The sequence below is a fragment of the Psammomys obesus genome, unplaced genomic scaffold (genome assembly GCF_907164565.1).
Source record: "Psammomys obesus unplaced genomic scaffold, mPsaObe1.curated_primary_1811, whole genome shotgun sequence".
NCBI classification, from domain to species: Eukaryota; Metazoa; Chordata; class Mammalia; order Rodentia; family Muridae; genus Psammomys; species Psammomys obesus.
Window position 1 is genome coordinate 44,383,788 of NW_026585644.1, and position 21,509 is coordinate 44,405,296.

Here is a 21,509-nt window from a genome sequence, read left to right on the forward strand (position 1 = left end):
AGTGAAGGTGGGATTGGGAGGGGAGGAGGTGGTGAGTACAGCTGGGATACAAAGTGAATAAACTGTAATTAATATAAAAATACAAATTTAATTAACAAAAAACAATGTAACTTTAAGTTGGGCCTGGCAGCACACATCTGTAAAGTGAGCATCAGAAACCTGAGAGTTCAAGGTCAGCCTGCGACTGTCTCAAGAAAACAAATACAAATAAAGACAGAGTTCTAACCTTTGAAATTCTAACTAGTAATGAAACCCCTCTCTCTTTTTCACACACACACATACACACACAAACACACTTCTGCTCTACCAAATCCGATTAAGTTTATATAGCTAGAAAATAGCTAGTGACTGGCTAGATGAATAGCCTATATATTGTTGGGAATGTTGCGCCAAACCATCAAAAAGTGGCCTTAGACTAACTGAAAGGTTTACACCATTTACTCTCTCTTACCAAGAGGCTGTATTTAATTTTCACATCCCCATGTCTGTTGTCCTTTGATGAAGTGTGTAGTCTGCTCTTCAAAACTTCCCTGCTGGTAAAAGACATGCATTTATCTTTAAATACATTCATAATTTCTGGTCTATAGGAATAAACTGTGCCTTTGGGAAAGACGAGGCTTGCATGGATACACTTTGTGAAGGTAAACACACAGAGGCATTCTGCTCTCTGTTAATTAATGAGAGCCATGCCAAGCTTTTATAGGAAACCAATTTTGCTTTTGAACACCAGGGAGATCTTTGAGCCTAAGAAATGTTTCAATTTAGGAAAACCATAGCTCAGCCAAAAGTGCAAATGCAGCAGGTGAATTATTTGGTCTAGAAATTCAGATGCATTAACTGACTGTCCGTGAGAGCTTACTAAGTGCAAACGGGCCCCCAGAATGCATGTCCTTGAAACTATGGACAACTCAGGAAGCTGGAATTTGTTCCTGCATTTTCCCAGGAGTTGGAGTTGAGATGCATGGGCTGGGAATGTGGGAGCTGAGAGAGCCTGGAGCTGTGAGCACCCTGCCAGGGTAGAAACTTGCCTTGGGCATTCAAGGGCCTCCTCCTTTGGCTGTGGAGGGATCAGTGTTCTCTGTCTCCTATGGAGACGAGTCTGAGCTTTTGGAAGGGAGGAAGTCCTCTTGTTTGTATTCATTAGGAGGTTATTTGTGAAACTCACTGTGACATGACCTCTTCGGTATATTTAAAGCAATCCTAGGCTGATGCTCGTGGAAGTGTTTTTCTGCTTGCAGATGCCTCTTGTCAACAGGAATGTGTGATTTGACAAGGCGGGAAGGGGAGGATATGAAGGCTAAGTCCCTCTGCAAAGCTCACTAGATAATGCTCCTCAATTTATGCAATAGCCTGCAGTGCTACTCTCGGTTCTGAAACAGTAGTAGCCTTGAGAGACATGGTTGGTGACCAAAGAATAGTAGGAGTCAACTTAAAGTGAAGGAAAGGGAGCTGGGTCGTGGTGGCTCACGCCTTTAATCCCAGCACTTGGGAGGCTGGGAAATCTCTGAGTTCAGGGCCAGTCTGGTCTACTGAATGAGTTCCAGGACATCCAGGGGAAAAAAAAGTAAAGGAAACGGTTTCTACTGAGTGAATACTAGGTGTCATAAATAAACCCATGTTCACACATGTATGTACAGAATGAGGCTAATTACAATACCATGTGTAAGAATTACAAATTGGCTCTATCCTTTTGCAGACATCTCTGAATTGCAAAATGAAGTTCAATCCCTTTGTGACTTTTGACTGAAGCAAGAACGGCAAACAGCATTTCAACACATCTTCTCACATTCAGAGGGAGACCATTTCTTCCCCTCTTTCCAAGATCTGAGACAAAAGTCTAAGGTTTGGTCTAAGCCCATTCGAAAAGATGTTGAGGTTCAGGTTGTCCGAGGACACTGCAAAGGCCTGTGGATGGGCAAAGGGGTCCAGGTATGCAGGAAGAAATATGACGTCTACATTGAGTGAGGGCATCAAGAAAAGGCCAACAGCACAACCATCTGCGTGGGGACCCACCTCAGCAAGGTGTCATCACCAGGCAAAAGCTGGGCAAAGACCACACAAAGACCCTGGGAAGGGATTCTGAATAGCCATCAGTAGGAAAGGAGAAGGGCAAATGCAAGGAAGCAACGTTCGAGAAGGTGCAGGAGTGGAGGCCTCTTATATACAACTGTCATTAAAGACCGCTTAAGTAAATAAAAAAAATAAAAATAAAAAAGAATTGCAAATTGGAGGGCTGGAATACATTTCCTTTGGTGGCGTGCTTGCCTCAAGTGCAGACCACTTGAGATTTGATCCCTAGCACCAACCACATTGACCCAAAGTCGTGGCACGAGCTTCTAATTCCAACACTTGGAAATGGAGGCAGGGAGATCAGAAGATATTCAGTGTCGTCCTCGGCTGTGTCCGATTTGTGGGCAGCCTGAGATACACGAGACTGTCTCCAAAGCAGTTACAAACCATCTAACCAGAGAGAGCGAGCACAAACCATGACCCATGTCCACCGTGGAGCATTCTGTAACCATGAAAACCAGCCAGCAGCTCTGTGAGAGTGTGAAATGCCCACCATAGGGCCCCTAAGGACAACCATAAGGTATGTTCCGATATGTATACATGCATACTATTTATGTATCTTAAAGCATGTGTGGACCCATGTATGGCCCCGTGCTACCCATGCAGAACAGCACTGGGGAAGGTGAGCAGGCCATCCCTTGGACCATTTCTGTATTCATGCAAAGGTTGTAATCAATGTGTACTGTTCCTGGAGCTGTATCTGAGAAAGAAGTTTGAATAATTTAAAAGTGGTTCAGACAAGTTTCTCAGAGTTAGCCTGGGACTACACGCTAGCCAAAAAAGAGCAAGTCTGTAACTGCCAAGGAGGTTTCATGGTAGCCTGAGGCTATCAGGAAAATACTTCATAGGCATATATTCCTAGTGTGTGAAATGGCTTTTGAGATAGGATGAAAACTATGATTCTAAGTCCGTGGTTCTCTATCTTCCTAACGCTGAGAGTGCAAGCCCCGAAGGGAGACCCACAGGTTGAGAACTACTGGTCTAATTGTTCATTAGCCTTGCCCCTCACTCCACCAGCTTACTGATATCACTACTAAGTGATACAGTGGTTATCACTAATAATTGTTATATATTAGTAACAATACTAATACATTGTTACTCCTTTCTTTTTCAGAGTTTTCAAAGCACTTTTTAAGTCTTGAACAAGACAAGAAACCTCTAATGTCCCCATTTTCAGAAAAAGTAATTGAGGTTTAGGGGAGTTGGTTTATATGTTCCGTGACACACACAGCTAGGGCAGAACTAAGCAGGCATGCTCAGACAGGGACTCTATTCCCAGCGAGGCCGTCATTCCAGGTAAATCACTGTTTTTCTAGGTCTCAGGTTCTTCAGCTATAAAACAGGCTTGCAGCAGTCTCCTGGGCATGAGCGCTTAGAACTTTTTAAAGGGAAACAAGTAAGGCGAAAGGCTCCGTGAAATGACTTAAAGGATGGATTCCGTTCTTCCAGAACAGCTGGAAAGAGCCAGCAAGAATACATCACGTCATCCCTGTCAACCCTGTCATGCCTGACGTGGTCCTCCTCCTTGGGTGGTACAGGCAGGAAATCTTGAAGTTCAACATGGCAAGGGAGAACTGATTTCTCCTGACCTCAGTCTGTTCAGCATCTTAAATAAGGGCTTGGCTTGAATGTAGAGCGGACCTATGGTCTAGCTGGAGCACGGTATTTCTAAATAAATGTGCTAAGTCATCAGATTTGTTGCATCACTAGGAATGGGTCAGAGTAAGGCAAGTCATCCTGTCTCATGACACAGCCACCACCTTATTTTTATCGTTTTGTTTTTCTTTATACATGTATATAATGTGTGTGTGCATGCACACATGTATGGGGGCTTGTGTAAGGTGTGTGGGCAAAAGTATGCTCCAGACAACACGTGGTAGTCTGAAGACAGCTTTGGGTATCAGTTCTTGCCTCCACCTTGCATGAGACGGGTCTTTTATTACATGCTGCTGTGTGTGCTAAGTCATCTGGCCTGTGAGTTCCTGGGGACTCTCTCATCTCCTCTTGCCTCACTGTGCTGGGATCACAGAGGGGCACTACATGTATCGGGGAATCCAAACTCAGGCCCTCATGCTTGTAAGACAAGCACGGTTTCCACCTAGCCACCTTCCCAGCCCCACATCTGCCACGTAAGCAACAGAACATCATCCCTGCGCTAATCAATGAGGCTTCACAAGCCTATGGCCACAGGGCTATGCTCTAAGGTATAGTTTTTATTAGTATTCTGATATACTGTGGCTAATAAACAGGAAGACAACTTCCATTGGAAAGGAAACGTGTACCTTGCAGATCGTGAGAGGAGGTGAGAACAGCCCACGGGGGCTCCATGGAGAAATACATGCCAGTTGGGAGGCTGAAGAAGGAAGCAATAGGATAAATAGGCTGTGTCTTTCTTGGAGTTTTCCTTCAGAAAGAATGGGTAGGTGAGTGGAGCAGGCTTAGCCACAGCTAATCTGAACCTTCTAGAGCATTCTAGCCTTAGGGAATATCGCCAGTTCAGAGAAGCACTACCTCTCTGGGGCATATACTCTCTGTTTTAAAGGGGCCCAAGTTAATCCTTAAAAAAAATCTATCTATCATACTACCCAGCTATTAAAAACAAGGAAATCATGGAGTTTGCAGGCAAGTGGATGGAACGTGAAGAGATCATCCTGAGTGAGGCAACCCAGAAGCAGAAAGACACTCTGAGTATATACTTACTTATAAGTGGATATTAGCCATATAATATAGGATACCATGCTAAAATCTATATACCTAAAGAAGCTAAACAACAAGGAGGACCCTAGGGAGGATGCGTAATCCTCTTTCAGAAGGGAAAACAGGATAGACACCAGAAATGGTGGAAGAGAAGAAATAGGACAGAAGCCTACCATAGTTGTCCTCTTAAAGGTTCACCCAACAGGGGATCGAATCAAATGCAGAGACTCAAAGCCAAACTTTGGGTAGAGCACAGGAAGTCTTGTGGAAGAAGGATGATGGTATGGATAGAAGGACCTGCAGGGAACAGGAGCTACACAAGGAGACCAAGAAAACCAAAAAATTTGGGCCCAGGGGGGCCTGCAGAGATTGATGCATGAACCAAGGATCCTAGACCCCATGTTCAGATGTAGCCCATAGGCAGCTTAGTCTCTGTGTGGGCCCCCAGTAAGGGAAACAGGGGCTGTCTCTGGCATTAGCTCAGTAGCCTGCTTTTTGCTCACTTCCTCCTGGTGATGTGGCCTTGTCAGACCATAGAGGACAAGGATCCAGGCAGTCCTGATGAGATATGATAAGCTAAGGTCCAATGGCAGGGGAGGAGGATTCCCCCTTTCAATGGACTAGGGGAAGGGGAAATGACAGAGGGAGGGTGAGACCGGGAGAAGATGAGAGAGGGGGCTGCAATTGGGATATAAAATGGACAAATTGTAAAAATATAAGATTAAAAATCTTAATAATAAATCTATAATAAATAAATTTATATTATTTATAATTTCATAATAAATCTATAATTTATTGTGTCTGTGCATGTTTCATGGTGTGGCAGCTCATGTGTGTGAGGTAGGAGAACAACTTTCAAGAGTTAATCCTTTCCTCAAACGTGTGGGTCCTGGGGATTGGAGACAGGCCATCATGCATGGCAGTGAGCACCTTCACCTTCATCTGCTGGGCCCTCCTGTGGGCTCCCATGTCAGGTGCTGCGCTAGAGCCAGCTCCTTTCCTCAGGACCCATGGGTGGCCACACAGCCACTCGTCCACCAGACCTACTCCGGTCTCTCCACCAGCGAGGAGTGGACCTTTGTCTTGCCATAACAGCAGAAGCCCCAATTCTAGAGTGCAGAGATTGCTGTGGCAGATCCAATGCCCAGGAGGCCTCTGTATCAGGTCCTCCTCCTATGTATTATGGTTTCGTGGTTAGTGTTGTTATGGAATTCCTGAGTGTGTGAATGGGTGGGTCTCTGATTCCTGTGCCTGCTCTTGGGCTCTTTTCCTTCTGTTGCTCTGTCTTGTCCAACTTCGAGGTAATAGTTTTTTAAATCTTATTTATATTTTGTTTTGTTGCATTAAAAAGTGAACAAATGAGAGAATGAATAAAAATGTAGCCGCTAGGGTAAGGGCTAACAACGAAACTCTTACTTATTCCTGCCGGGGGAGAGAAAATCAGTTTCCTCCAATAGACTGACACTGAGATCATCAACCACTCCCGGGCAGGCCTCATGTTCAGGAGTAGTTGACCAAATGGACTCCACAGTTTGTGTGTGTGTGTGTGTGTGCTTTTATTTGGTTACAGTTTGGAGGGTCTTTTTTTCTTTTGGGGTGTGTTTTTACTTTGTTTTCTTGGTTTTTGAGGGTTTCTGTTATATTGGATTTCTGTTTGTTTTTTGAGAAAGAACTTTAAAGTTGTGTGAGTAAGGAGGGAGAGAATTTAGAAGGACTTAGTGAGGGGAAGAATATGATCGAAATATATTTAAATTTGAAAATTATTTCAAATAATAAAATATAATTAAAACTACAATAAATTGAGCCCTATAAGTCCAATTATTACTGCCATGACTACCATTTTAAATTCTCATTCTATTGGCAAAAAACAAAGCCTGGGCTTCTTGGGGAAAGTGGTTGATATAGAAAATTGTAAGCCACCGAGAGAGACTAGACAAATCTAATAAATTACCCACAGACGTCAAGGTGGGGCCAGCCAGGCAGGCATCTTTGGGAAACAAATAAATTGAGTAATTAAATAATTCCCCTGGACACCCTAAAGTAACCTTTCCTATTTGTGACTAAACTTCAGCAGCAGAAACTTCAGGAATTTCTTTTGGCTAACTGTGAGGGTTGCTAGGAGAAAAGTGCTTTCTATCACGTTGGGAATTCCGCAGGGTTTCCACAGCGTGTGGTGACTTGGCTGGAAAACACTGAGAGACATCTCCCCCACTGCCAGCCCTCTCTCTGACTCGCCACTCACACAACCCACGGCTCTCCATCACATGCAGGTTGCCGACACCAAATAAATTAGGCAGATGGAGCTCATACATCAACGCCACCTACTTGGATTCCTTTTTGGCCACTGATGCATTCCCTCTCTCTCTCTCTCTCTCTTTTAATCAGCCTCATAAATCTGACCCTGACAAGGTCCTGCCCATCTCCGTCCTGTAGTCAGAGGTGAGATGGTAATTTGTCCCCAAGCTTTCATTTGAGTCTCTCCTTGAGTGACCATCAATGCCATGTGGAGCCCATTCATTACAGGGGCTCAGGTGTGACCATGAGGATTGTGTGAAGAGGGCTGCCAGGCTGGTGACTCATTCCAGAAGGACAGCCTGGTTCTCCAAGCACCGTGCACATCAGATGCTCACACTCCACAGTGCCCGATGAAATCCTGGCACACTGAGTGCTGTGAAGAACCGATCACGTCCTGAGCTGTGCTATTCACATCGAAGGTAACAAATACCTGGACTCTCCCAGTTTTCAAGAGACTTATCTAAATCAAGAATTGAAGACACAAACAGAGCTGTCCAGGGTGAGACCTTGCTTTCAAAGGTGGGGCGGGTGCCTGTGCGTGCGCTCCTGTTGGTTTGAATTTGACTCAGTCTTTGTCTCCAGATGGCCATGAGGATCAGGAATGTTGACCCAGCTCTTGCCAGTGCCGTCTCTGTCCCTCCCCACTTGAACAGCAGTGCCTACTGCCTTCTGGGAGATGCATCTTTGAGTCTGGACTTGGACCGAATCCTTGTCCTTCTCTCGTTCCCCTTCTTTAAAGGGAGGGTGTTTCTTTTTCTCATCTTATACGGTTGCTGTTCAAGGCTGACTTAATGTCCCCCTGTCTTCTGAGAGTTTTTCTGTTCCTTATTCTAGAAAGAAAAGTCCAGATACTTTTACCCACATAACATGAGTTGTGCCTGTAAGATGCAGCAGCTATGGACAGTCATTTCACAGAGGCCTTTCTAACTCGTCCACTCTGAAGAACATGGGAGATGAAGATACCTTGTCATGCCCCACCAGCTCATTTCTGCTGTCCACACAAGAACACATTAAACCCTTTTTCTGGACCCATAACAAAATAGGCTATTGAAAGAGCACAATGCTTCATCTTAGTTCTGGGTGCATATCATCTCACTGATACCACAGGAAATCATCTATGTGTTTAGGGGTTTTAAACAGGCCTTCATGCTCCTCATTAGGACCCAGTCCTTGGTAATGTTCTAATCACAGGATTATGGCCTACAAAAAGTGAGCTGTCTCCAGATATTGTTGGAGATGATAAATGATAACAATGGCAACAGCTGTCAATTATGTTGAACACCTGCTGTGCATCAGCCTTCACGTTCAGTGTGCCTATAAGTGCTTTGAGTTTGTCGTTTTAGATTCCTCTAGATTCTATCCCCACTTCACAGATGAGGAACCAGAGGCTTGGAATCTTCTCTGAAAGCTCTGTACTTTCCGGGGTCTCCTAGCCTAGACCTCAGTCTCTCTTCTTTTTAAAGCCGTACTTCCCTTGAATAATCTCATCTGGTCCCATGAATTTAATTGTCAATATGCAATTCATACCTACATGTTGACATCACTAAATCTAAATTTCTAGTCTAAACTCTCCCTGCTCCCTCTTCTTGGGAACAAACCCAGAGGCTTGCACTCGTCACGAAAACATTCCACCATCAAGCAGCACCCCCAGCCAGGCTGCTTCTCTTAGTCTTAAATTCACACATCCAACTGACTTTTCCACTGGGTTTTTTAAGTGCCATCTCAAAGTCCACATGTCCAAAACATTTTTCTGCTTCTCTCTCCCAATGTTTTTCTCCCCCAGCCTTCCCCTCTGAGTTCATGGCAAACCAGTTAGGATCTCCCGCTGAAAATGGTGTATGGTCCTTGATTTCTGGTCTCCATCACCTGCATTCACAGTGATTCTGTAGTGTCTGATCTCCATCCGTTTCTCTGTTTCAGCTTCTGCCTTGTTGGCACATGTGCTAATGGTACCTACCTTGACTGGATCATTGCCTCCTGACTGGTTATCCTGACTGACACCTGCCATCCCCAGCCCCCAACCAACTTCACACAGCAGTCTGAGTGACATTTAAAAACATGAATCAATTCATGTCCTCTCCCTACTTAAAACTCCTTAAAGATTTTCTTTTGATTCAAGCCCAAGCTCCGTGTATGGCTGAACTTGACTAATGCTGCAGTATCATCTCACACTTTAGCTATTCCTCATTCCTTCATCCCTTATTAACTACTTGCTAGCCACAGTGCTCTGTTTTCAGTTCCTTGATGACACGAAATTTTTTCCTGCCTCAGGGCCTTTATGCTGTCTATACTCCTTCTCCCTGGCCTGTAGGAACTCTGTAAATACTATTGAATAAGTGAAGATAGTAGATTGGCTCTTTTATTTGAATATAAATTATAACACGGAAATGTGTCATTAATGAGTTATTTAGCCATTTGCACCTATGGCATCTACATCAGATGTTCTTACTATAACAGGCATTATACTAAGGGGAGAGAGGACAGTGGGAAGGAGATGACCATGTGAGGTAGGCACTTAGAGCCCAGTTGTTCAGAATTATGTATCTGGGAGGTTGGGCAACTGCCTGCCTCGGGGTATGCGGGTAGAAAGCAGTGAGTTTCTGTTAGGCAGACTGTTTTAGTCCAAGCACCCATGTGCATGCTCCAGGTCCTGGTGTCTTTGCATAGGTCATATAAGATTCATGTGTCTAAGAGAATGAGTAGACATTTGGAAAGTGTGGCTCTTTTGTCCATCTGGGCAGCATCACAGATGGTTGTGAAGTGGAGGCAGTGGACATCTTAGCTACCTCTGGTTCTACCTTGGTTGTCAAATATGGCCCAAGAGAATGGACTCGAACCCTAGTATATGCAAACACGGACAAGGTGGTGAATGTAGTTAGGTATGGCAATTAACGAGCCGCCATCTGCTGGCACATCACACTCTGAGTGGGAATTAACATGGTTATGGGTTTCTCTGAACATCCCTCTCCCCACCATATGTGCTTAAAGGATCCAAAAAGGAAACAGCTTAATCCAGGAATGTGAAAAAGAATGGTGACATTCTGTGGTGTGTCAGTGAGATGAGAAACTTATCAGGCACCATCTATTTCAGGATTTTTTTTTTTTTTTGTGGTATTTTGTGGTTTCAGGCTTCTAGTCCGTGACAAAATGGCACTGTCAGGATGATTTACCACATGTGTGGGATACAGAAGAGCACCGAGGTGTGGGCGTTACTTCTAAAATCTAACTTTGGGTTTGCCCTGGACGTAGCTGACACAGAAGAAAATACGTGTCTTCCAAGGCCTGAGATGGGGCTGATGCCACAGGGCTTAACCACGTTTTTCCGAGTGGAAACTTCTGTCTCTGGGCTGGGCTTTGCTCTTGTACTTCATTTGTACCTCTGTGCCATCTTTATCCAAGCTTGTCCATCTTGATTGCCTCTCACAATTCTGTTTTCCTTCTCTACCAACCTGAAGCTCCCTGAGGGCATGCACGGACGATGCTTCCTTCGTCTTGGCAGAATCCAGTGAGACTTAGCACCAACACTTACATTGGAAGTGCTTAATATATCTCGAGTGAAAATAACATCGCTTCTAGAGAAAAACTTAGAAAAGATACCGCAAGTATTTTTAGAAATGACATATTGTAGACCAACAATATAATCGAGTACATCCTTACATTAAGTACCGAAAAAAACCGTGTGATATTACCAGAAAAAAAGAAAGCCTTGCTTTTTTAGTGAGAGTTGGTGCCTAGTTTTGGTTAGATGACACGGGCTCAACCCAAGTGTTCAAAATAAGGAAGGATGGTGCTTGGAATCTAGGCACTATTACAGAAAGGTGAAAGTCTCTTAGAATATTTATGGGCAGTGGTGTTAGATTAGCATTGATATGTCAATAAATCATTGTCATTGCATCATAGTTCTGGAATATGTGGAGGAGAGAGAGAGAGAGAGAGAGAGAGAGAGAGAGTGTAGACCTTTTTATAAGAAAATGTCTGTGTAAAAACTTCTGACTCTAATAATAAATTTGATCTACGTCATATGGCACTCAGATATTATGACAAACGTGTTTGAGGAAGGCAAAAGTGTTTTGTTCTCTAAATATTTAAACATGGCCAATATATCAGTTGGGACATTTAAATGCTGTGGGAACACTTATCAGCAACAAATGAAGGACTCTAGGGAATGTAGTGAATTATTCTCTCTATCCTAAAAAGTAGGAAATGGAAGGTGACAGAAAGAAAGAGACGCCGAGGAGGATGCGCTGGCAACAGTACCTGTGGTGACTGCAGGAAGGGCTGGGCACCAAGGAGGGCACTGTTATGCCAATCCAGAGGTGAGGTGGTACAGCTGTGGCAATAGATAAGGATCCATAAAATTGACACTTCAAAGGAAAAAGCTGTACAACCTGGGAAGTTCTGAAATACCGAATTTAAGTGGTTTATGTGAATTGTCAGGAGGAGAGAAAGAGAGGTTGGGAGAGGCAGCTATAACGTGGGGAAAGGCAAGCTTGGGGTTTGGACACGGCGAGCTCAATGCAGTGAAATTCCCAGGTGGAAATCTTGCAGATTTCTGTCTGTTGCTTCGAGACACGGCTGTTTTGTGAAGGGTGCACTGAGGCATTTGATCTGGAGCCGACAAAGACAACTTTTAGACAAGCGAATAGAGCAAAGTTTGGAAATGCTGAGGTTCCAGCACAGCCACCGCTGAGCCATGCCTTCTCATTTCGGCTCTGGACAGAGTTACCTGCCCTCATACCTTACCTGTCTTCTGGCTTAGCCTCCTAGTTCCACCCACCCCTCTGTATCCAGCCTGGAAGAAGCCAATAGAGTAGTCCAAATAGATGACTTAAAGATGTGGAAAAATACTTGTTTTACAATGTCCATAAATGCTGAAATTTCCAAATGTACTAGATGGACATAAAATTGAAGAGTTATAACCTGAATGCAATGCTAATATCGCTGATATTATTTTCTTGGCGAAATGGAATCCGTCCTTGGAGAACTAACTCAGTTGCCTCTCCGAAGCCCACCTGACTCCCCGTCCCCAGGCAGTTAGTCTTTCTACTGTTCACCTTCCCGAAACACTTTGTTTACGTATCTGCAACAGCACTTGCATCTAGTTCTGTGCAAGGGGTTTTGTTTTTGTTTCTGCTGTTCTTGCCACCAGGTTGGAGACAACGTGAAGATAGGAACTGTTTTCTCCTCTCCGCATCCCTCACTCCCTAGCAGCAGTGGTTGGTGGCTGATAATTCATCACTGGAAATATCCAACAGAGGAATGTTGAAAACGGGGACGAGGCAACGTGCAGCTGCTGTAGCAAAGCCAGGACACACATCACATGTCACTTTCCTCCGACGCCGTTAATGCAGAACCAGCAGAGGCAGCGCTCTCATTACACACTGCTGGCCCATATTTGTAATGTGTGACGTTTTTTATGAAACACTGTCAAAGGCAATCCATCATGGAGTAACCTTTAGATTATATGCTGAGCTTGATTTTGAACAGAGACGTCAATGAACCCCAAGGATGATGCTAGTTTCTAAGAAGAGTGTGATCAAAGAGTTCCAGCTAGGGAAACGAGGCGGAACACTGTTCTTTTAAGTCCCATAGCAGCGACTGAAAAGGTTTCCTGCTGTCTTTCTTCACTTGGGGACAGGGGTATGGTGATGATGATCATGTGACTATGAAACATGGCTGAGTATTTGTGTCTTGGAGTACCTCAGGTGACATGATAAAGGAATGAAGACACACTAAAGGGCTGGCAATCTCTGAGATTCTCCAGACTTGTAGTAACTACCTTGAGAGACTTTTTCTTTTAAAGAAAAAATATAAAAAGACACAGGGCATCCTAAGTTAATTTTGAATGCCTACTGGACACACAGTTAAAAGGACTCAGTCTATCTGGAAAGATCTATGATCTTACACCTATTACAGAATATAAATAAAAGAAACCTTCTAAGTCCCATCATTTTTTCATAAATACTGATAAAGCTGCCTCTGCTGGGTTTAGTGTTTCCTGTTAAGGGAAAGCTGATGGTGAGAAAAACACTAAAATTGTAATTCTTTGTCTTCTTTAATTAGACCCAGAGCTCACCACAGTTCTTGCTGAAGCTGTGAGAAAATCCAAGCAATAATTCACATTGTCAGGTCAACAGAAAAGGACATGGAGTTCTGATATGACCAAGATTTGCTTACGGGATCTATCTGTGAATCGAATATCTCGGAAGAGGTGATGCTCTTCCACAGAAAAGACCCCCTGAAGATGTTGGGCACAAACAGCCAGGAAAATGAGCAAGGCAGCAGCGTCTCACGCCACCTTCACAGATGCCATTCCATCGGAGGCAGATAAATCACCTTAATGCCGATTGATGTGGGGCTCTAATTAATAAGTCCCATTAAATCACGGAGTAATGACATTTAGCATCTAATGAATGCCTCGTAATCTCTCGAATCATTAATATTTCATAGCATCAGAACGTAAGGATAGCCATGCGGGTGGGGGGTACAGCATGGTTTTCTGTCTCTGGCGTGGCCCCAAGGGCGTATGTGGTCCAAGGGTATTGCACCTTGCCATGAAGACTATATATATGTACCATTCTCTCTGTACCTTGGTCCTTCTTTTGGGAGGATTCTTCTTTTAGGAAATAGTAAGAGCCTCTCTGGAGTGAACATCTGTGACTCCGGAGAGCCCAGGAACAACAGAAAACCTCAGATGTTGCTTGGTGTGGAGCACTGGTTTGCTCTTGGCCCTGGACGGCCACCAGAGAAACTTGCGCAAGAGAAAAATCGTTGCTTTGATTTATCACTGGGAGCCTGCTTTATTCAGAGGCAATAATCTCTTGGTAGAACAGGTGCCACGGCTAGGCTGTATTGATCCAGCCGTCAGTCACTCCGGGGTGGAGAGAGCCCACGAGAAAGAAGTCCATCTCAGAGCAGCAAGAAATGAAGTGGGCGGCTGTGATCTCTGACGGTGGTTCTGTGGCTCCGGGGACCCTGGGCATCTTCGTGCAGAAGAAGGGCTGCAGCAGGGAGAACCGTTCCAGGCTGCCCTGAGCCGGTGAGAGGGAAAGCCCGTGCCCAGAGCTAGCTGCCCACGTCTCTGAGGCTGGGTCCTTCGGGGTCAAGAAAGGAGGCTCGCTGCTCTAGATCAAGAGTCTCAAGAATCAAAACCTCCCACTCTCAAGGAATCTGATGGGATTTGCTCCTGGGGGCCAAACAGAGACAGTGATCAAAATCAACTTGGACAAGAGGCAAGATCGAGCCTTCACGTTGGTGGATGTCTTGTAAGGTCGTGGGAGGGACAGAGGACGGGAGGCAGTGCGCGCAGGGGTGGGTGCGGAGAGGCTTGGAATCCGCGGCTGGTACATAAAGGCAGAAGGAGCCGGGGACGCCAGGGGCCAGCGGGAGCGGGGAGAGAGCGTCAGGAAGAGTTGAAGAAAAGTAAGGGGAAAGTAGGGGCCGGGTTAAGAGGAGGAAGGACGGGAGAGAGCCGAGCGAGGAGGGAAAGCGGAGGTAGGGGAAGAAAGAGGGGTCTGCGGAGAAGGGGTGGACCGCGGGAGCTGGAGGCCGGGGAGGGGGCGAGGGGCGTGAGCGGCGGCAGCGGGGGTGGCCGGGGGTGAGCGCGGGGGGCCGGCCAACGGGGAGGGCCGCGGGCCCGGGAGAGCGGCGGGGAGGGCGCGGGGCCGGGAGGGAGGAGGAGGCTCCCGCGGGGGAGTGAGGCGGGCGGGCGGGCGGGCGGCCGTGGGAGGGAGGGAGGGAGGGAGTGCGGGGCAGGTGGCGGGGAGGGAGGGCGCGCGGCGGAGCGCCGAGGCCAAGCGCATTGTGTCTGGCGGCGGCGGCGGCGAGCCCACCGGCGGCCGTGGCGGGCCGGGGAGCCATGGAGCCGCGGGCGCTGGTCACGGCGCTCAGCCTCGGCCTCAGCCTCTGCTCCCTGGGGCTGCTGGTCACGGCCATCTTCACCGATCACTGGTACGAGACCGACCCCCGGCGCCACAAGGAGAGCTGCGAGCGCAGCCGCGCGGGCGCCGAGCCCCCCGACCAGAAGAACCGCCTGATGCCGCTGTCGCACCTGCCGCTGCGGGACTCGCCTCCCCTGGGGCGCCGGCTGCTCCCCGGCGGCCCCGGGCGCGCCGACCCCGAGTCCTGGCGCTCGCTCCTGGGGCTCGGCGGGCTGGACGCCGAGTGTGGCCGGCCGCTGTTCGCCACCTACTCGGGCCTCTGGAGGAAGTGCTACTTCCTGGGCATCGACCGGGACATCGACACCCTCATCCTGAAAGGTGAGTGGCGGACGCGCCCCGCGTTCCCGGCGTCCGCGCGCGCGGAGCGCACTCGGGCTTCCCAGGGGCGCGCGGGTCCCCGCGGTCGCCTCTCCAGTCGCCGCGCTCCGCTGCCCCGCGCGTTTTCACCCAGCTCGTCTGCCTCCCTGCCTTCCTTCCCGGCTACTCTTCTCTCTCCCTGTCCTTGCCGCTGCGCCCTGCCCTTCCTTTGCCTTTTCCTGGACTGCCACTTTGCCCCTAACCGCTGTCTCTTCCTCTCCCTTTCGCCTCTCCTCCGCCCGGTGCACCTGCCTGACTTGGGTGTGTGTGTGTGTGTGTGTGTGTGTGTGTGTGTTTTCTTGACGCTCTTCCCAGGGAGGGTGGCAGTCAACAAAGACTGATCTTTCTCAATTAGGTTCCTTCCCTCAAGTTGCATTTTTCTTTAAGAAATCCCTCTGGAAGAGACGAGGTGCAAACCGTTGGGCGGTGGGGGGGGGCTTTCTCAAGAATTGAGTTGATTGGTATGTCATTAAATTGAGGCGGGCACCCCAGCCTGGAGGGTTCGTGGGGAGCGAAGAAGGTCTGCCCTCCAAACACCCCAAGTTCGGGGTCTGTTTGAATTGGACTTCACGTTCCATAATTCACCGGTGAAGGCAGTTAAGACACCTGCTTTATTCATTATTCAACCTTCCTCTTGACCCCACACTCCTCAAGGTCTAGGCAGTAGCCGAGGAGAGCCAAGGGCCACGTCCTTGAAGGCAGACTTGGGCACAGACTCTGCATGCCACACTCTCATGACTGTGACACTTTGGAGGGCTATCTTTATTGCTTTGTTATTGGCCTTTATGCTGTAGAGCATCGCTTTGCTCTTCTGGAATCTAGCCTGACTTGTGTAATTAATCAGATAGTTTTGAATATTTTTTTTGTAATCCCATGCAAGTAAAAATATTCAATATGATAATCCTCTTTTGCAGAGCTGCCTTTAACTTCTAAAGCTCAGACCTTAACAGAATATTTATCCCCTGGCAGAACAAATAGAAATAAATAAACTGCTTTTCCTTGGACTCACTGTTCCCAAAAGGAAGTCAGAAGTCAGTCGATCCTAAAAATTCAGAAGCAAGTGAACAGATGTACATTTTTTTTACAGCTTGCCACGGAACTACATAGGAAGGAGGGGGTTAACGATGTGCCGGCCTTCCCCATCTTGTTCGTTGGCATAGTCTTCATTTCTCAAACATGTCAATTTCCTCCTTCCCATGGCTCGCCCAGCTGGGGGCTGCCGTCCAGATCTGTCTGCGTATGGAAGGACTCCAGCAATTTGGGGGGCAATCAGATAGAGTAATCTTCCTTTGGGAAGTTAGCCTTTTTCTTTTCTGTTCCAACTTGCCTCCAAATCTGATTTCTCCTCATGAAGACACTGCATAATTAATCCTGCTAGTAGCACAGGGCATGCACAAACTGTAAGAGCTGATTGTGGAGGCTCGATTATGGAATGCTCATTTAGGCAAGGCAATTTTGAAAGTTAAGCAGTGTAGTCTGTCTTTGGAAATGGCAGAATTGCATTTTCCACACACTCTCTATGCCTCGAGTATTTCATCGCAGGCAATTTGGATAGAGTGTAGTGTCTGAAACAGCAGGGCAGAGACCAGCCCAGGGCAGGAGAATTCCCACAGGGACACTCCAGGATACTTCAGGAAATGTGCTGGCTAGCTGAGACAGCCAGCTTGAAGAGTGTCCAGAATCAAACGATCTTAGTAGTAGAATGTTATTAGAGGTCAGTGAACCCAATCTTTCAACCCCCTGTTCTAACCCCTCTACAATTTCTGGCAGATGGCTGCCAGATACAGTATCTCTACTGCAGAACTCACACACTAATTAAATGAATTACATTGTTCTGGTCACGAATGCAACTTACAGATGAAAGAAAAAAACAAAAACAAAAAAAAAACACCTCACATATATGGTATTGATAGTTGCTGGCTAATTCTTTGTGGAAACACTGGGACATTCTGGCCTGTCAGAAAACAGGGAGTCCCATACTGGTTCTGTCCCTAAATCCCAGTGTGTTATTTATTCCACAATTGTCCAAACTTATTTGGCCTTTGGCTTTGCTGATTGTATCTATGAAAGCTGACCATTTCTTTGGAGAATTTGCTAGACCTGAGATGTATCAGTGTTTTAATAATAACAATGTGAATTTAGATTCCTGGAAAGTTAGTGAGCTCATACTGTTAGGGAACCAGGGGCTTGGAGCAAAAGATGACACCCGTCACTATGGAGCATAATTTGTTGTTGGGGAGAAGGCCAAAAGTGCCTCTAGTACTTTAACAGTATTTTGCTACTAACCCACAGTGGGCTGGTTGAGTGACTCTTCTGGCTCTTAGCTTTACCTCTGGGAACTGAAGGGACATGCAAATTTCGTGAAAATGCAGAGTCTGTGAATGATCTGGAAAAGTAAAATTATACATATTTACCTGTCTCCGGCAGATGGTTCGGGCATCCATATTAGGAAACATTGTTAACATTGTTTTGGCACCTGACATCAAATGGCTGTGGTGTGGCTTTCCTAAACGAGCATAGACCACTAGAAACTGTCATCACGTCTAGCTGAACTGTTTGTCTAAGCAGAGGCTCAAGTTCTGCTTCTTTTCTCTCCGCATTACCTCATGAGTCTTACAGTCATTTAGAAAATTTAATTATTAACAGTTTAGTCGGATGGCAGAACAGACAGGGGTCAGAATGGGGGCCTACAAAGGTTCTGGTATGTTTAATGAACCTTGAGGGAAAGAAAAAGTCAAGCTTTTTAGCCTGTGGACATAGAAAGAAAAGGATGTAGATTAAGGGTGCAAAGAGGGCAGCAGAGAAAACATCCTTCCACCATAGATATTAGTATTTCCTATTCCTGCAGACTCTGCAAGTATTTCTGCAGTATAGGAGACAGACACATACAATGACAGAAATGATATATGTAGACTCGTTAGTATTAATATACCCAAAAGAAATCACACAGATAGAAATCACTTATTTCAATGATTCAGAGATTTCGGAGAAAAATCAAATTCTGATTTTTGTCCCGCTTTTCTGATTCTTGTTCACATTTATCTAGTGCATTCTTTAGGTGGTTTAGGTTGGACCTCCAAGCAAAACCTTCAACAAGAATGGTTGATTTCTTTCTTTTTTCTTTTTCTTTTTCCTTTCTTTCTTCTTCCCTCCCTCCCTTCCTTCCGGAAATGAGATCGCATATATCCCAGGTTGGCCACCAGCTCACTAAGTGGCAGAGCATGACCTTGAACTTCTGCCTTGAATGTTTCTGCCTTCACCCCCTAGATGCTGGGATTACAAGTGTGCTCCCGGTTTATGCAGGGCTGGGGATCAAATCCAGGACTTGGTAGGCAAGTGCTCTCTGGCTAAATTCCACCGGGCCTGAGGGAAAGTTACTGATAAGCATTTTAAGGACCGAGACTGTGTCCCTGTGCTATTTTCCCAGCCCACAATGAACTGTCCCCCAGCAGTTTGAACGCAGTGTCCCTCAGCATCAAGTTCTCCCTGTCTGAACCAGTCTCAGTTTCGCCATCTTGCTCAGTGGTATGCCGATCAACCTTTTATTGCTCTGATAAAATACCTGACAAAAACAACTCACTTCTGGAAGATTTCTGTGTTTCCCTGGTTAGTGAAACCGAGGAAAGCACAAACACCATGGTGGAAAGATACTCACCCCAGGGTGGCCAGGAAGCAGAGAGTAAAAGGGGGATCTGGGAAAGGGTACAGCCTTTCAAAGCACACAAGAGCACACCCTGGCTGATCTGATTCCTCCAACTTCCTACTTTCCGATTCCTTGAAATAAACACAGTCAAGTTATGGATCCATCCATTGAATGATCCAATCAATTCCCCAGATCTGCACCTCTGACCATTGTATTAAGTACATGGATTTATTTGGGGGGGGGGCGCAGAATTCATGTCTAAATATAATGCCAGGATAATATGAGATCTTATCGGATGCTTTAATGCTGTATTTCTTTAATTTCTTTCCCAATTCAATTAAAGACGTACGTACTGAAAGCTAACATGTGGGAGGTAATTCTAGAAGATTAGGGAAGACTTTGGGGGTTCTTTTGTGTCTCACTCTAAAGTTACTTTTGCTTGTGTGTTCCTGTGGTCCTGGCTTTTTTTTTTTTTAAAGATTGTGTTATGTGTATGAGTGTTTTGTCTGCATATATGTCTTGTACCATATATATGCCTGTGGGGGCCAGAAGAGAGATCTGGATCCCCTGGAACTGGAGTTACTGATGGTTCTGAAACATCATGTGGGTGCTTGGACTCGAACCTGGTTCTCAGGAAGAGTAGCTGGTGTTCCTAACCACCGAGCCATCTCTCCAGCTGGTCACTGCTGTTTTGGCTCTAAGAAACTTTCAGTCGAAGGACTAGCTCTGAGAATATGTAAATGAGTCACTTCTGCCTAATTAGGTGAGAGGTGTAGAATAGTTGAGCAAGCCAAGTGGGCACTTGAACAGAATGGGCTGGATGCTCTGGGCTTCAGGCCCCTCTGTGCCACTGGGAATGCAGTAGGTTTGAAAGAAGCCTTTTTGTATAAGAAGCAAAGAACAGTTAAGCTGGTGGGCTTGCCATGGTTTGTATAAGGTCTCAGAAAATAGAAAGTGACCTAAAGATAGATTCTTTATTCATTTATCACCATCCGTTTATTTACTCAAAAGAGAGATGGTGAGGTGTCAGGCGTTGTCTAGATGTAGAGGACACGCTGAGAGTTGAACAAAATGGACAAATCCCTTCCATCTTAAGGGTGCATTTCAAGGAGCAGCGTTTGTATTTTGTAGTGGATTACACAGTAGCTCCTCTTAGTAGGTTGGGGAAGATTACCTGACTGGAGTGGAGAGCACTTTGGGAGAGCTGATAGCTAGCGTTAGTGAGGAAATGACAGAAAATACAGTGCCGTGTGATGGAGTGTTAAGCCCTGTGGGGACTCCCTGACATCCTGTCCAAGTGCAATGGTCTGGTGAGCTAGAAGGGCGCATGGAAAGAGGGCCCTTTGGAAATGCTACATGCACTTTTTCTCAGTGCCTGGGAGCATTTACTTTATTTAGTAAATATTGCTGAGACCTGTGAATGTATTATGTAGAACTTTGGAGAAGTCACTTTTGAATTGGAAATGGTCGCTGGACTCTTTTGGAAATCCTAGCTATGTTGTTAGCTTAAACTTAATTTTTTTTTTCATTAGGAATTTTCATTGAACATTACTTTTTCAAATCTATGCACTTGTGAACATGTAAATCAAAATTTCATTTGTATTCTGCCTGCAATAAACAAAATGAAATTAAAAGTAGTGTTCTGCTTCTACAAAATTAATAATGACAGGGTTTCAGAGATGTGAAGATTACGATTCTACGTTTGTAGCACTAACTTGTGAAAATCAATGGGGACTGAATTGGGACCTGAAGTAGAAATACGCCCTGATGCTCTTCGAAGCAGCCTAGTGAGATAAACAGAGATATCAAAGGCGGTGAGCGGGACATAGATACTCTGTCATTTTGCACTGGGTATGAAAAGGAGAGAGAAAGATTTGGGAGGAATTTGCTAGGCCTGCTCTGCTTTGTGCTAATGATTTATCTGCTCCTCCTGTTGCTTATTTCCCACAAAATTAATAGTCTGCACAGGACCCACCAAGTCCTACCTGACACAGAAACAGATTGATGATTTTCTTCAGCTCGTTTGTAGACCAAAGTATCATCTGTGTAGGAATAATTATCTACCGAGGGCAGATCTGTCTAGGGAAGCTCAGAGGCCGCCATTCTCTCTCCTTTTTGGCCCAGGAGGGCACAGATTGTTGTAGACCTTGCCTTAGACACCGCCAGCAAGGAGATTCCTCAGTTTTAGGGAGTCTGCGGGTGTGATTAAATGTGGGCAAGAGCACCTGCTGCTCTTTCAGAGGACCCAAGTTCCTTTTCCTACACCCACGCCAGGTTGCTTACAGCCGCGTGTACCTCCAGCTTCAGGGAGGTACTGATGTCCTCTTTTGGCTTCACTGAGCGCCAACACACATGTGACACACACACGCATGTATGTGTGTAACTCTGGTTTCAAGGGATCCAATACTCTCTGGCTTCTGAAGGCACCTGTACTTATGCATATGGTACACATAAACTCTTACACACACACACACACACACACACACACACACACACACACACACACA

General features: G+C 45.9%; 1 protein-coding gene and 1 pseudogene across 1 annotated transcript in view; both read left to right on the top strand.

Moving 5' to 3' along the window:
• The first annotated feature begins 1,714 nt into the window (after positions 1-1,714).
• Positions 1,715-2,177, top strand: LOC129687681 (60S ribosomal protein L26-like; annotated as a pseudogene).
• Positions 2,178-14,888: 12,711 nt separating this feature from the next.
• Positions 14,889-21,509, top strand: part of Tmem178a (transmembrane protein 178A) — a 55,038-nt gene continuing 48,417 nt past the window's right edge. The window contains exon 1 of the mRNA XM_055622626.1: positions 14,889-15,320. Within this exon, the coding sequence (XP_055478601.1) occupies positions 14,921-15,320 (400 nt within the window). The 5' untranslated portion in view covers positions 14,889-14,920. The remainder of the gene's footprint in view (positions 15,321-21,509) is intronic.